General features: G+C 40.5%; 1 protein-coding gene across 1 annotated transcript; it reads right to left on the reverse strand.

Annotated features, from left to right (window-relative positions):
- Nucleotides 1–252: 252 nt before the first annotated feature.
- On the reverse strand, nt 253–6,697 carry LOC102905428 (beta-defensin 109). The gene is made up of 2 exons (XM_006992996.2): nt 6,609–6,697; nt 253–565 (listed from the first exon to the last, which is right to left on the reverse strand). The coding sequence occupies exons 1-2, from the start codon at nt 6,664–6,666 to the stop codon at nt 360–362; spliced, it is 264 nt and encodes an 87-aa protein (XP_006993058.2). The 5' UTR covers nt 6,667–6,697; the 3' UTR covers nt 253–359.
- Nucleotides 6,698–16,670: the final 9,973 nt, after the last annotated feature.

Below are 16,670 nucleotides of genomic sequence, written 5' to 3' on the forward strand. Positions count from 1 at the left end.
GCATGTATTTATGTATGTGTAACTTGTGTATGTCTGGTACCTGTGAAGTCAGAAGAGAGTGTTGGATCCCCTGGAACTGGAGTTAGAGATGGTTATGAGCCAACCTGTGGGTGCTAGGACTGAACACAGGTTCTCCAGGAGAGTAACCATTTCTCCAGCTCAAAGGGAGGTTCTCATATTTAAATATTTTGCTTAAATTTGGAAATGTCATAAAGAAAGGATATCCGAGCATATTTGAAACCTATATTTAGTTTTATTGGCAAGCTGACTAGAATCTGGTTAAAGAGCTGGAAGCATTCAGTGTGAAGATTCTATTGCTTTGGGGGCACAAGCCTCTCTGCGTGGTGTTCACCATGGCTTTATTTGACCTTGCTCTTGAGGGGTTCTTGGTAGTCTGAAAAGATAATTGGTGTCGGGATTGGTACGAGAACCCACCACATCCTGCAGCATTTCCATTTTCTTCGGCAAGCACCGATTTCATCTTCTATGACTTTGCAAACGTCTCGTCTGCAAATGCCCTCCAGATAGAGACAGTGTCTCTCGGAAGCACCAAAGCCACTTCTAACTGCAGAGAAGAAACCAGGGAAGCAGTTAGCCCAGTGTGTAAATGCCAAAGCATCAATGACCTTGCATGGGAGGACATCATAATTCTGGGCTGAGTACCTCTTTCTGTGAGGAAAGGGAGCCAGATCAAAGATCCCCTTAGCAGCTCCTCCACATTAACCCTCTCTCCCTTCTCCTAATAGCTCACTTATCCACAGCTTTCTCCTTGATTTCCTTATAAATATGTGGAAAGTCTAGATAAAGCTTTAGACGTTACTTTGTTAAATATCAGACTGAAATGAGAACAGAGACAAAATAGATGCCCTAAGTATACTGATGTCTTCATGGCTTTACTCCTTTATATAAAATGTCAACACATTCTTGCTATTCATTCACCAAACACTTTTCTTTATAATAATAGAACAGTACAAATGACATAAAGAGTCCCTTATTTATACAGTGGTTACAATTGATTGGGAAATCTAACCATACAAAAAACAAAAACAAACAAACAAACCATGGAGTAATGAGGTGATTCAAAACGTGGCAAATGTTTCAGACAAAATAATACAGTAATGAATCAGATATAGCCTGGGGGATAGAATTGGTAAGATGGACATAGACCACTTTCTGAGGTCATGAAAACAATGAGCAATTATCCCAGTCAAAGTACAAAGAACACACAGGACAGCGAGAACTGTCTAAGACCCAGACTAAGACTTGGATGGATGGAGCAGATCAGAATAAGTCAGGTGAGATTAAACACAGGATTAAGCTTGTACCAGGCTTATGGACCACGGTAAGGGTGAAGATTCACACCTCTAATGTGTGGCTGCCGGACCTGATCTTGATCTCCCTTCATGACGCTTATGGCAGTTGTCTCAATGTTGACTGTTCTCACTTTTTCCTGCCTTCTTTCCCTCTCTCCCTTTTGAGAGGGCAGAATCGAGGTTTCATAGGAAAACAGTGTAAGGTAGTCAGTTGTGGTGCTAGTCTATGCTAAGCTAATATTCCTATTTTATTATTTTTAATTGATATATACATATAATGCTATACAGCATGAGGTTGTATATTATTAGTCCATATTGTGGAATCACTGTTTCCATTGGGTGGGGCTGTCTGTGTGTTGGAGCTGGTGTCTGTGGTACCGATATACACTGGGAGAAAGTTAACTCCTTATAGCAGTGACTATAAATTTTACATTTCAGGTAGACTTTGACCACTGGTGTACATTTGACACTGGCCACAGTGGCTCTAAAATCTGGTGCATGAGTGAGTTCACTATGGTGACTGATTTAGGAACTGGTGCAGAGGTGCTGTGGGATGTCTTTCTGTACGATGTGAATATGTGTTGCTCTGATTGGTTGATTAATAAAGCTATATTGGCCTATGGCAAGGTAGCTTAGAGGCAGACAGGAAATATAGGCAGATAGACAGGAAGAAGAAAAGAGAGGAGAGAGATGCCAGCCTGCCACCCAAGGAACAACATGCCAGCAGATCAGTAAGGCCATGGAACATGTCGCAAAACATAGATTAATAGAAATGGGTTAATTTAAGATATAAGAGCTAGCTAGCAAGAAGCTTGAGCCATAGGCCATCCAGTTCATAATTAATATAAGCCTCTGTGTGTTTACTTGGGTCTGAGTGGCTGCGCGACTAGGCGGGGCACAGGAAAACTTTTACTACACACAGGCATGTGCAAAGAGCTGTTAGTTCATGAACTCTGCTTGTGAAGAAGCTCAATATATGAATGGCTCAGTATTTGAGGAGTGAGTGAGTATAGGTAATAAGAAAAAGAGCTGGGTTCTGGTATTGGGCCCAGTTGGAATGTTTGCAACACTGATGATCAAAGACATGATCCTGGTAGGAGAGTTGGTAGCTCCAGTCTTGGAGTGAAACAATGGTACCTACTTCTTTGTAGAGGTGGCTAAGGTGAGCATCATCTCCCTGTTTCCATATCTCTGGGAGAATTGGTTACCGGTTACCCCAATGGCAGAAGATACCAGTGTCCTTTGCAGAGCAGGCTGCTTGAGGACCACGAGTGTCGCTAATAATGGTGATGTCTGCTTTTCATTTTCACTCATAGCCATCTCTTGCAGTCTTTGGATGCCAATCTCACAGAAACCCGTTCTGTGTGAATAATAAGATTTTCTTTTCCTTTTTTCTCCACTGTGCTCCTGGGCATCCTTAAATGGCCCTGGAGCCCTCACAGGATACTTTGGTTAAACAATTGTTATAAGTATCACGTGTGTGAGAGTGGGATGGAAGCCAGTATCTCCTGCTCTCCATCTTCATGGAATCACTGCTCCAAGCTGAAATTCTGGTCTTTCTTCATGTTTTGTTCGACTTGGAAGGAAGCAGGAGTTGCTTTTTCTCTCCATGTTTTGTCCTGAACCATCTACTTCAGAGGTTAAGTGTATCTTAGTCATAGACTACCAGTTTTCTGTGCCTGTCGTGTGTCAGGGGTGGCATAGAAAAAACATGAAAATACTATAGATCAGAGAAAGAATAGGCAAGCATGAAGAATATAAACTACAGACAGAAAATATTGAAAAAGCAAACAAAATGTTAATGACAGATTATATAATGGTGACAGGAGAATTTGTGAAGAAAGAGACATATTTAAATTATTTACCCGGACAGCAGCACTGAAACCAGAGACTGATATAACTATGGCAAATCACAAAAGGAAAGCATAAGAGGGTCAACATTTCCAGGGGGTTGCAATAAGAAGTCATGTAGAAACACAACCCCAGTCAATCAAGGCAGAACTTTAGGAGATACTCTATAAATGCCAATTAATTATAAACATGAAAAAAGAAAAAACAAATATAAGGTAGCAAATACTCTGAGACATAATTTATAACATGGGCCCAGCAAAAATGAAGGTAAATATAAGTGTGCTCGTAAAAGAAATGTCAAAGAAGTATCTATCTATTGTTGTAGAATTGGGTTCTCAGGAGTTCCACCTTCCAAGAAAAAAATTAAGTAGGGGCCTAAAAAGGTAGGTCAACATTAAAAGCATTGGCTGCTCCTCCCCAAGACCTGGACTAGGTTTCCAGCACCCACATGGTAGCTCATAACCATCTGTAACTCCAGTTCCAGAGGATTCAATGCCCTCCTCTGGCCTCCATGGGTACTGCATGCATGTGGTGTTCCGACAAATGCAGGCAAACCCTCAGACATATAAAATAAAAATAAATACATACATCTTTTTAATAAAATTGAAATGTTTTACCAAGTCATATTCAAGAAAGAAAACACTAAAGAATGATTATGGAGGAAACAATGTAATGTAGACCGTCTTCAGAGCTGAGTTCAAATTCTGTGTTAATACCACTAAATTGATTATATTAACAAGTGTTCTCCAACATTTGTAGATCCGGAAAGAGCAGAAATAAATGCTACTCAGTTTGGGATATAAAAAGTTACAAAAGCAATGGTTCTCTTCCTAAGAAAGAGCACAAGTTGGACAGTGCTTTTAAAATAGATCCTGGGGTTTAGAGCTCACTGCAGGAGCTGAGGACTTAGTGGAAACTAACTGAGCTTTGTCCAGCTAAAGGGAAGAGACTGGCAGATGTTTTCATGTGTGGTTGATTAGCAGGAGAAAGAAGCAGCTCCCGTTGGCAGGAATGAGAAGAGAGTCCTAGATTTCAAACGAACATCTGAAGGTAGAGGGCGATGTGTTTTTTGTTGTTGTTTTGTTTTTGTTTGGCTTTTTTTTTTTCAATAGAGGGTTTCTCTATGTAACAGCCTTGACTGTCCTGGAACTGGCTCTGTAGACCAGGCTGGCCTCAAACTCACAGAGATCAGCCTGCCTCTGCCTCCCAAGTGCTGGGATTAAAGACATGTGCTACAACCACCTTGCTACAAAACTAATTTTGTGGCTGGGGAGAGTCACTACAACATGAAGAACTGTATTAAAGGGTTGCAGCATTAGGAAGGTTGAGAACCACTGTTCATAAGATACATAGGGCAACTCCATGTGGTGGGCGTGCAGGGGCTATTCCAATTTGAGGTCTTAATGGGAGACTATTAAGACCTTACTTGGAGTCTCAGATCACAACCTCCACCCCTGTAAAGGGAACATGGGGGCTGAGAGAAAAAGTTCCTCTCTCTTTAGTTACAAACAGGCACATAGACAGACTGGTAAGATTTGATGAGAGCAGAAGACAGGACACACTGTGGGTATGAGGCACCTGGTACCCGAAATAGCCTGAGAGACAGGAACTCCAACAGAGTCCCTTTGAGGTACAGCAACAGAGAATCCCTGATGATAAGTGGAGATCCAAGAGGCTCCCCCTGGCATGGTGGCCACAGCACTCCAGTGGCAGAAACCACTCATAGAGGAATATGAAAAAAATATGAGTTCTATTTTAGACATATTAATTTTGAAATCAAACATCTAAATAGAGAGTGCCATTGGATCGTTCATTCCAAGACTGGAGTTCTAAAGAAAAGTCCAAGGGAGACTAGCTAAGTCCTTTAACAAGTGAATGGCTGTGGACTAGAGGAGAGGACCAGGCACTGAGCCCTGGGGCTCCCCTCCAGGAAGAATCACCAGAAAAGATGAGGAAGCAGTGACAGAAACTGAGGAGGAGCCATTCATGAGGTAGACTGAGAATCAAGTGAAGCTTCCCTTCTGGAATATTCGGGTGACTATTATAAAGAGGGAAGGGGCTGACTTTGGAAAAGTCTGTTAACAATGATAAATGGCCTATTGGGCTAACAGCAAGGTGATTATTAATGCCTTCTGTGGGGAGGAAGAGGAAGCTTTCTTTTTTTTTTAAATGAGTGGGTAAAGACAAAAGCAATTTCAATAGCCGAGTGGGAGGCTTAGGGAGAATGTTTGATGGGGATAGATTTAAGAGAATGAAAGGAGATGATTTCAAGAGCAAGAGTACAGATCATGATTTTAAGGCGTTTTTCCACAAAATGGAACAGGAAAAGCAAAGACAGTTTTGTTTTTAAGATCAGAAAAACATTCAAGTATTTGTATCTTAATGGTGATAACCCAGTAGGAATATGATTAATGTAAAATCACTGATATAATGAACTGCAGCAGAAAGATGCCCAAATTCACAAGAGGAGGTGGATATATTACACACATTTATAATAAATCTTCCAGCTTTTCTTTGAGTGTTGGAAACACTTATTGTGAAATAGCTATTTTAAGTATGTTCTAATCTTTTCTCGATCCATATTACCAGATTACTATGAAGTATGCTATTCTTTCAATAAACACCTTTTCTGTCTTGTTGATCTTTTGGTTCCTTTCTTGTATTTGTTAGCTCCTTTCTGATTTATTCTTTGGATTTATCGTGATATCTCTTCTAACATCCCTCTAATGCATGTTCAGCCTACTAAATTTTTGAAGTTGTTTGCCATTCTTTACATCCATCCTTACGTTTTCAATTATTGCACATGAACCCATTCCACACTAAGCCATTGCAACGTTGTGTCTTTGCTTATTATTAGTCTGTAGTTGTCCCCTTCTCATCCCATGGTCTATTTTGCAAAGCATTTTTCATGGATAACAACTTTTACAAAGCGTATTACTTAGGGAGTTGTTGGTTTATATTTTGACCCATTTTACAAAGCCAATAAGCTCCCTCGATAACTTCCTATTGGCCAACAGGGACTCTCAGACTTTTCACTTGTTTGGAAATAATCACTTGGTAGGTTTGTCTCCCCCACTCCCCAACCCCCCACCTCCATCAAATTTCTAGGTCTTTGTGACCGTCTCCCTGATGAGATTCCATCCTTCTCTTCTGACAGAGTAGATGTCATCATGGATGTTCCTGCCAGTGTCCTAGAAGATTTAGGCATCTACAGAGAACTCCCCATGCCTTGTAAGGAACCTGGAGACACAAAGAAAGGATATAGTACAATGTGATAGCATTTGGCATTTGGGTTAATGGCAATGGATGTCTAGTTTACTCTGACATAATCTTAGTGGAGCTGTTTATATTTTTTTCTGAACCTGTGAAATTAATTAATTTCTGACCTACCAGAGAGATTTTTAAACTGAAGACCTTCCCCTCTATAATTAGCCATCAACTTACCTGGAGGTAAGAGGGCCAAAAGGAAGAGGAGAGTATGGAAGAGCAGATGGAATCTCATGGCTGAAAGGTCTGTAATGTGATGATGTAGCGATCTGGTGGAGTCTGAGGTCTTGGAGTATGGCAGATGCAGAGCTTTTATGATGGCCCTAGGTCTGTGGTTTGTTCTTGACTAGCAGAGCCTAACCAAAAGAGAATAACTCATTCTCCCACACCAAATCTCCAGGCACACAAAAGGACATAAATGTGGCAATAACTTAATGAGTGAGAAAACAGTAGATCCAAGATAGCCAATGTAGTCACTGAGGGAAAGAACAAAGTCAAAAAACAGACAATACCTAACTTCAATACTTTCTGTAATATAAATTCACAATAATCAAGATGTATCACAAAATAGTACATCAATGCATCAATAGAAGAAGATGAAAGTCCCAGAATTAGACTTAGAAAAAATGGTTGCTTTTTTTTTTTTGACAGAAACCAAAGGTAACTCAGTGGGAAAAAAATACATTTCTCAACAAATGGTGCTACAGCAAAACCTGAAACCCACGTTTAGAACTATGTATCTAATACATACCTTATAACTGTCACAAAAATTAAGTTAAGATAAATGGCATTTTGCAACATAAAACACAGAGTGGTGTGGTGCCTAGGAAATAATGTTGAAAAGTATCTAGGTGACCTACAATTTAATGCTGACTTTTTAAAAGATAAAATCTCAAAAGCATGACTTATAAAAGATAAAATTGACATCTTAGACTTCATTAAAATTAACAACTTTTCTTATGTAAAAGACATTCTTAGGAAGACGTGAGGAGAAAGGATACTGGGAAGGAAGCCTTTATAAAATACCTAATACAATTCTGGTATCCAGACTACACAAACAATGTCTACAAACTGGTAAGAAAGCAGGCGACACAAAATCAGATCAAAAGAATGAAGAGGAGTCTAGCCAGAGATGGGCAGTAGGTAAATCTGCTAAAAAGAAAAGGGAAAGAAAACTCACTCAGCATCATACTTTATTGCAATTGGGTTATTAAAGAAGAATCCCATTACAGACCAAATGCCCCAAACCTGTAACACTAGCCCTATTGGATATCAGAAATGGTGTGAAGAAAGAGGAATTTTCACTCATTATAGGACACCAGTACAACTTTGCCATTAAGTAAAAGTGATTAGCAAAATTTATTTTTACCATGTTAATCCTTGGAATCTACCTAAATAGGAAGTTTTATACCCATACAAGACCTGCACATGAACTATAATTAATAGCAACTTTTTATAATTGTTCAAAATTTAAAAAGCTAACAAGGTATTTTCTAATATACATCCTGATCCAAATCAGGAAGCATTTAGAGTCCAGTGAGACATGACTAAAAAAGAACCACTCCAGGACACATTATAATTAAAATAAAAATTCAAGTCAAAGGAGAAATTTAAAGGTTTGAAGAAGAAAATCCAAGTCACAGATAAAGACAAACTGATCATAAACAAAACCCAGTTTCTCACCGGAAGCTTTAAAACTCCAGAGGATGTGAAATGATGTGCTTCAAGCTCTGCTAGAAGATGACAGCCAAGCTAAAATACTACAGCCTTCAAAACTGAAGGAGAAGTAAAGACTTTCCAAAAGACACACAAACAAAGACATTCTTAAGCACTAGACTAGCATCGCATAAAATACTGGGAGAAATCTAGACCCAAAAGAAAAATAAGATGAACACCACCATGAGTTCAAGAGAGAGTATCACTAGAAGATTAGTCAAGCAAATGAGAATTGGGAAGAAGCCACAAATGACTGAGTAAAACGCCAAACCTCCAAGATGAATGAAGGAAAAAGAAATGAACATAACCAAAAAAGAAGAAGAAGAAGGAGAAGAAGAAGAAGAAGAAGAAGAAGAAGAAGAAGAAGAAGAAGAAGAAGAAGAAGAAGAAGAAAGACTTAAAAATAGCAGAACCTAGTACATATCTTTTAATAATAACTTTGAATATAAATGGTCTTAATTCTCTAATTAAAATATGTAAAATGATTGATTTGATTTTTTAAATTAATAAATCTCAACAACTTGTTGCTTGTAAGAATGTGGTGATAATGTGTTCCCCAATATATTGTATACCCTAATAAACTTATCTGGGGTCAAAGAACAGAACAGACACTAGATAGACATAGAGGGCAGAAAATGGTGGCACACACCTTTAATCCTATCACATGGGAGGCAGAGATCCCTGTGGATCTCTGTGAGTTCAAGGCCACACTAGGAACAGAGCCAGGTGTGGTGGCACACACCTTCTTTTTTCTTTCTTTCTTTTATTATTATTATTATTTTTTTATTTTATTTTATTTTACAATACTATTCAGTTCTACATAACAGCCACAGATTCCCTTGTTCTCCCCCTTCCTGCCTGCCTCCCCTTCCCCCAGCCCACCCCCCATTCCCATCTCCTCCAGAGCAAGGCCTCCCCCAAAGACTGAGATCGACCTGATAGACTCAGTCCAGGCAGGTCCAGTTCCCTCCTCCCAGATTGAGCCAAGCATCCCTGCATAAGTCCCAGGTTTCAAACAGCTAACTCATGCAATGAGCCCAGGACCTGGTGCCACTGCCTAGTTGCCTCCCAAACAGATCAAGCCAATCAACTGTCTCACCTATTCAGAGGGCCTGATCCAGTTGGGGGCCCCTCAGCCTTTGGTTCATAGTTCATGTGTTTCCATTCGTTTGGCTATTTGTCCCTGTGCTTTATCCAACCTTGGTTTCAACAATTCTCGCTCATATAAACCCTCCTCTTCCTCACTAATTAGACTCCCGGTGCTCCCCCCACCCGGGGCCTAGCCGTGGATGTCTACATCCAGATTCCTCAGTCCTTGGATGGGATTTCTGGCACAACTATTAGGGTGTTTGGCCATCCCCAAAACAACTCTGAGATACCACCTTACACCTGTCAGAATAGCTAAGATCAAAAACACTGAAGACACTTTATGCTGGGGAGGATGTGGAACTAGGGGAACTCTCTTCCACTGCTGGTGGGAATGCAAGCTTGTACAACCACTTTGGAAATCAATATGGCGCTTTCTTAGAAAATTGGGAATCAATCTCCCCCAAGATCCAGCTATACCACTCTTGGGCATATACCCAAGAAATTCTCAATCATACCACAAGAGCACTTGCTCAGCTATGTTCATATCAGCATTGTTTGTAATAGCCAAAACCTGGAAACAACTTAGATGCCCTTCAACTGAAGAATGGATAAATAAATTGTGGCACATATACACAATGGAATACTACTCAGCAGAGAAAAACAATGACATCATGAGGTTTGCAGGCAAATGGATGGATCTAGAAAAAATCATCCTGAGTGAGGTAACCCAGACTCAGAAAGACAAATATGGTATGTACTCACTCATAGGAGGATACTAGATGTAGAACAAGGATGACTGGACTGCTACTCACATCACCAGTGAGGCTACCTGGAAAACAGGACCCCAAGAAAGACACGGGAATCACCCAATGATGGAGAAATGGCTGAGATCTACATGAACAACCTGGACATGAGTGGGAGCAATGAAGGGCGAGGGTCGAGGGAAAGAGAGCGGGTATGACAGCTGGATCATGAACAGAGAGGGAGAAGAAGGAATAGGAGACCATGGTAAATGAAGACCACACGAGAAAAGGAAGAAACAAAGTGCTAAAGAGGCCCACAGAAATCCACAAAGATACCCCCACAAAAGACTGCTGGCAATGGTCGAGAGACACACACCTTTAATACCAGCACTTGAGATCGCATGTCTTTGCTTGGGAAAGACACAAGCCTTTAATCCCAGAAAGTGATGGCAAGAAGCAGAAAGGTATATAAAGTGTGAAGACCAGAAACTAGAGGCTTTTTAATCTTCTAGGCTTTTGAACAGAAGTTCAGTTGAGATCCATTCAGGTGAGGACTCAGAAGCTTTCCGTTTGAGGAAATAAGATCAGCTGAGGAATTGGCGAGGTGAGGTTGGATGTGGCTTGTTCTGTTTCTCTGGTCTTTCAGCATTCATCCCAATATCTAGCTCCTGGGTTTGTTTTTATTAATAAGACCTTTTAAGATTTGTGCTAGACATAACTAAAAAAAAAAAAGAAGAAAGACTTAAAAACAGCAGAACCTAGTAAATATCTTTTAATAATAACTTTGATTATAAATGGTTTTAATTCTCTAATTAAAAATTATAAAATGATTGATTTGATTTTTTTAAATAAATAAATCTCAACAACTTGCTGCTTGTAAGAAACTCACCTGACTGATCAAGATACTCTCAGACTGAATATGGAAAGAATAGAAAATTGTATCCAGGTAAACAGAAGGCAGAAAGTAAGCAGAAGGAAGCATATTCGTAACTAATACAGCAGGTATCAAGGCAAAAGATCAGTCCGAAGAGACAAAGACAGTCATTACATACTGGTAGATAGAAGAATAGGCCAAGAAGGTGTGTGTGTGTGCGCGCGCGCGCGCGCGTGTGTGTGCGCGTGCGCGTGCGTGCGTGCGTGCGTGCGTGCGTGCGTGCGTGTGTGTGTGTGTGTGTGTGTGTGTGTGTGTGTGTGTACATCTACAACATCATATATGCAACTGATGTCCGACTACACAACTTTATAAAAATATAATACTGGGCATAAATCAAGAAATAGGCTCAATACAATACTAGTGGAGTGATTTTTTTTTGCGTTCTTTTACTATTAAATTTTTAAACTTTATTTTACATACCAACCACAGTTTTCTCTTCCTACTAGTGAGTGATTTTAATGCTCCTCTTTCATTAACAGATGGATAACCAAACAAAAAAAATATAGCAAGGAAAACCTGAAGTTAAACACACTATTAAAAGGACTTAACAGACATCCACAAAATATCCCCTCCAATAGTCCCAGTTAGTCATCAGCTCATGGAACTTTTTTCCAAAACAGATCATGTCTTCAACCATGAATCAGATCTAAAAAAATACCCCCCAATAAAAGCCATAATTTTTTTGCACTTTATTGAGTCATAACTGAATTAAACTAAAAACAAAGAGCAAGAGAAACTTACAGCATCTTTTAACGCATGAGAATTACAATTACAAATCTCCTTGAACAGTGTCACTGGAGAAAAAAGAGAGAGATGAGAAGTTCCCAGGATCAAAGGAAAATGGAAATGCAATATATCATGAACCTGAGAGATACAGTGAAAACATTCCTAAGATGAAGGCTTATAGATGTCAGTGTTTGAATTTATAAGAGAGAGATATCAAATTAATAACCTATTGTTTCCCTCAAGATCTTAGGAAAAGAGCCAATGAAACGCTTGGCTCAATCTGGGAGGAGGGGACTGGACCTGCCTGGACTGAGTCTACCAGGTTGATCGCAGTTCTGGGGGAGGCTTTGCCCTGGAGGAGGTGGAAATGAGGGGTAGGCTGGGGGTAAGGGGAGGGAGTGGGAGGGGGGAGAACAGGGGAACCCGTGGCTGATATGTAGAACTGAATGGTATTGTAAAATAAAATAAAAGGAAAAAAAAAAAGAGGAGCCAATGAAATGGTTCAGCAAATAAAGGTGCCTGCTGCCAAGCCTGATAACCCGACTTGAATCCCTGGGTCACAGGTGGCGGAAAGAGAAAACAGACTACTGTAAGTTGTCCGCTGACCTTCACACATCACTGTGGCACCCTGGAACCTACATGTGCACGCGGACACTTACACTAGATAAATAAGTAAATCAGCATAATAGAAATAATAATTCAGAAAATGGCAGGATAACAAAATCAATAGCTTTTTTTTACTGCACATGAATCTTCTGGGAAAGAATCGAGATGACTATCAATCACATTAACAATAAGGGCCACAACTCTAACCCTCCTGCCAAAAAAAAGGACTTATGAGTAAACCTAACCAGGGAGATGAGCGATCAATGCAAAGAAAATTACAAAACACTGAACAAAGAAGACATATAGACAAATGAAACGGATATTAAAATAGAAGGCCCATAAACAAGGTCACACACAGCTACCTGGGAAGACAGGTTCTGAACATACTGAAGAGCAAAACAAGATGCTTGCCTCTCCTGTACAAAGTCAACTCGTAAGTGGCTCAAAGACCTCAATGTCACACATGACATTTCTAAAACAAAGTGTGGATAAATACTCGTGATATTGGTCCAGGAAAAGGCATACTTCTAAACAGGACACCAGTAAGGAAATAACAGGAATTGACAAATGGACTTGCATCAAATTCAAAACCTTCTGCATAGCAAAGGAATCCATTTCCCGGGATCAAGAGAAAGCCTTGAGGCTGTCGAGATATCTCAGCAAGTAAAGGTGCTTGTCACCAAGCCTGACAACCTGAGTTTAACCCCCAAGACCCACATGGTGGAAGAAAAGAACCAACTTCTGCCAAAAAAAATAATAGTTTAAAACCTTATTTTCAATTAAAAAAAAAGAAACAATATACAGGATGGGCAATAATCCTCACCAGCAATTCATCCATCAGAAGATTAATAACCAGAGTATATAAAGAATGCCAAAAGGTAACACCAGAAGGAGAAACAACCCAACCACTAAAAATGGACCCAAGTACTGAGCAGACATGTCTCCAAATAGTTGTCTATGCCCAATCATTACATGAGGAAACATTCAACATCTTTAGGCATCAGGAAAATACAAATTGAAACTACATTGACGTTCTTTTTAACCCAGTCACGACGGGGCCAACAGCAAAACAACCACAACAGCAAAGCAGTGCTCGAGGGGATTCAGGGGTGGGGCAGGGATGAGTGTTCCTAGACTAGTGCTGGGAACTGAAATTAGTGTGGCTGTCATGGATGCCAGCAGAGAGGGTCCTCCAAAAGCCAAAAATAGAATTGTCACATGACCCAGCTGTAGCATCCCTGAATATGTGCCAAGAGGAATCAACATCGGCATATGCTGTTGATGCCTGAATGCATCTGTCTATCATATACTCCTCATACTGGCCAAGGAACCAGCCTAGGTGTCTGTGATGGTTTGAATGAGAAAGTCCCCCTTTGGCCTGGGTGTTGGAATACTTTGTCCCTAGTTGGTGGTGCTGATTGGGGAGAGGGTAGGAAGTATAGCCCTACTTGAATAAGTATTCCACTGGGGAGCGAACTTTGAGAGTTTTAAAGCCTTGGGCCGCTTCCAGTTCACTCTCCCTGCTCCCAATGCTTGCAATTGAAGATGTGAGCACTCAGATTCTTGCTCCTGACATGAGGCTTGCTGCTATGCCTCCCTGCAGTGATGTATTTTTATGTCTCCAGAACTCTTCTGTCTATAGATAAGTCACTTCTGCTTATGGTGTATCATTAAAGCAAAGAGAAGTAACTAGTACAATGTCTCTCAGTGGATGAATGTATAAAGAAAATGTAATTTAGAGAGACAATGGTGTACTACCAGCCATAAAGAAGAATGAAGTCATGTCATTTAAAGGCAAATGATGGAACTTGAGATGCTCGTGTTGGAGGAGCCAAGCCAAGCTCAGGAAGATAATGATCCCATGTATTCTTTCACATGGCTTCTAAAGGCTAAGTTAGAAGTGGAGAGGTGGCTCCACCTTAGGAATACTTACCACTCCTGCAAAGGACCCCAGCTTAGTTCCCAGAACTTTTATCAAATGGCTCATAACCGCCTGTAACTCCAACTTCAGGTGATCTGACATCCTCTGGCACCCACATGCACACACACACACACACACACACACACACACACACACACACACACACACAATAATAATAATAAATAATAAGTCATTTAAAGCACAAATAAATTAAATTAAATAAATAGATAAGACTTGGAGATACCAAAAGTCCTGTTATGAAAAAGAAAGAGAGCTGGAGTGATGAGAGAGAAAGTGGGGGCAGTGAATATGAGCAAAGTATGTTTTTGCATGGATTTCTCACCATTATTCTGTACAGCTAAAATGTACTTTAGAAACAAAACAACAAAATCTCCTGAAAGAATAAGCTTTACCCAAAGAGAAGTGTGGCTTTGCCCTGGGTTACTAGAGGAATTCTGGAATGTTCCCCCTGAGAGGAGTATCTTTCTTTTTCTGGGGCCTTAATAAAAGATAGTCTGTGTGTTTTAGGATAAGATTTGGGAACATTGTGTTCAGTGCTCACATCCGGAAAAACTAGAGACTCGACAGTTAGCCCAAACCTCAAGCAGCTGATGGAGACTGAAGGTCATCAGTGTAGGCAGGCTGTGGCTGGGGGTCAACAAAGAGCAGGAGCCCAGACACCTGAGCTTCCAGCCCGTGAGAACACAACAGCTTCTTTTCCATGTTGTGAGAAGGGCCACGCATCTCTAAAGATGTTGTAGGTCTAATGTTCGGAATGCTCCCAGATGCTCTTCCTGAACACTGTGCTTTCGCTTCATCCTGGGCTTTAAAAATACATATTAAAATGTCTTCATAAGCTCCACAGGTGCTTCAAAAACACTGCTCGTACTATTATTTACTCTATTTTTGTAGGTCTACCTATGTTTTTCTATTCATTTGCATCATAGGAATGTGTCCATTTGCTTCTATATGGGCCGCTGTTGTCCTTAGCATTCCCTCAGAATTCTCATTTCTCCAAGTTTGTAGTCCTGTGCTCCATTTTATTCCAGAATTTAGTAATTTGAGTCTCCTCTTTAGGTTTCTTGTCAGTGTATTTAGTTTTATCCGCTGTTGGACTTTTGAAAGAATCAACTTTTGGCTTCATCCTTTCTGCTTCGTATTCCGTCGACTCTCATTCTTTTCTTCATCGTTTCCTTCTCTGTTTCCCTTGCTCTGAACATGGCTTACTGTTTTCCTCAGTGTTCTTGAGGACAGCTTAGCCTGTGCTTCCTTGTTGTGTAACACAAGTATTTGGGACTGTACACACCCCTCTTCACACTGACTCAATAGGCACCTGGGGCTATACACACCCCTCTTCACACTGACTCAATAGGCACCCGGGGCTATACACACCCCTCTTCACACTGACTCAATAGGCACCTGGGGCTATACACACCCCTCTTCACACTGACTCAATAGGCACCTGAGGCTATACACACCCCTCTTCACACTGACTCAAGATTCTGTAAGGTTATATGCTTTGATTTCATTTACATTCAAAGTACTAATTCCCAGTGTACATTTCTTCTTTGTTTCATTCATCTACTATTTAGAAACATGCTGTTTTGGTTTTCAGACATTTGCTGCACTCCTTCATCTCCTCCCCCTCTTTCTTTCCTATTTAATTTCATTCAGACTGGAGAACATCCTGTCGGTAAAGGCAGTCCCATGGATCTTTTCACCCTCTGCTTGACCACATAATAATGAATCAGGGACATTTCATTATTCAGATATAAAGACCCCACACATCCTGTTCTGGGATTATTGCACTGTGTGGGGGTGTCTTTCCCGGTTTCAGATTCAACATGTACTTTTTTCTGCTTAAGCAGATTTTATAGGTTACAAATAGTTAAAAATATAAAGTAACTGAGTGTCTTCATATGCAATGCTACATCCCTCAGCAGAACAGAGGTCTCCCCCAGCATGTCTGTACTGAGCCATCTCATTGGCCTCCGGAATTCCTGATCAATTTCTAAAATGATAAAGCTTCTTGGAATGGGGTTAAGTGTCTTTTAAAAGAACCCTCTCAACTAATTTTGTGCACAGCTGTGACTAGGAATCACCTGATGCAGAATCAAGACCTCAGGAGCTATGGAGGTGGTGTTGGCATTTAAAGAAGGCATTTTTCCTGCCTAACCCATATCTCAAGACATTAGCTAATCCAGAGGCTTAGAACTCAAATCCAGGCCTCTTGCTATCCCCCGCCCACACACACACAGCAGCATTTTACTACCTGGTGTTGTTCCACCGATGATAAAACCCTTGAGACTAAATGACCATATCATTCAACATCTCCCTCAAAGCAAAAGGTTCACAGCACAGCGTTGGAAGCAAATATCCATGCGATATGGTAAGCTGTCCTCAATGACCAAAACACTGGGGAAGTTCAAACCAAGAATTCAGTGGGTGATTAATTATTAGTAAGCCCAATTATTCTGGGAAATGGTCACTAGTGAAATATCTAG

This window comes from Peromyscus maniculatus, chromosome 9 (genome assembly GCF_049852395.1).
Source record: "Peromyscus maniculatus bairdii isolate BWxNUB_F1_BW_parent chromosome 9, HU_Pman_BW_mat_3.1, whole genome shotgun sequence".
Lineage (NCBI taxonomy): Eukaryota > Metazoa > Chordata > Mammalia > Rodentia > Cricetidae > Peromyscus > Peromyscus maniculatus.

Excerpts from the sequence above, each read along its gene's own strand:
- LOC102905428 (XM_006992996.2), bottom strand. The coding sequence starts at position 6,666 with ATGAGATTCCATCTGCTCTTCCATACTCTCCTCTTCCTTTTGGCCCTC. Across the intron at positions 566-6,608 it reads TTTGGCCCTCTTACCTCCAG|TTAGAAGTGGCTTTGGTGCT; the intron begins GTAAGTTGATGG and ends TCTTCTCTGCAG.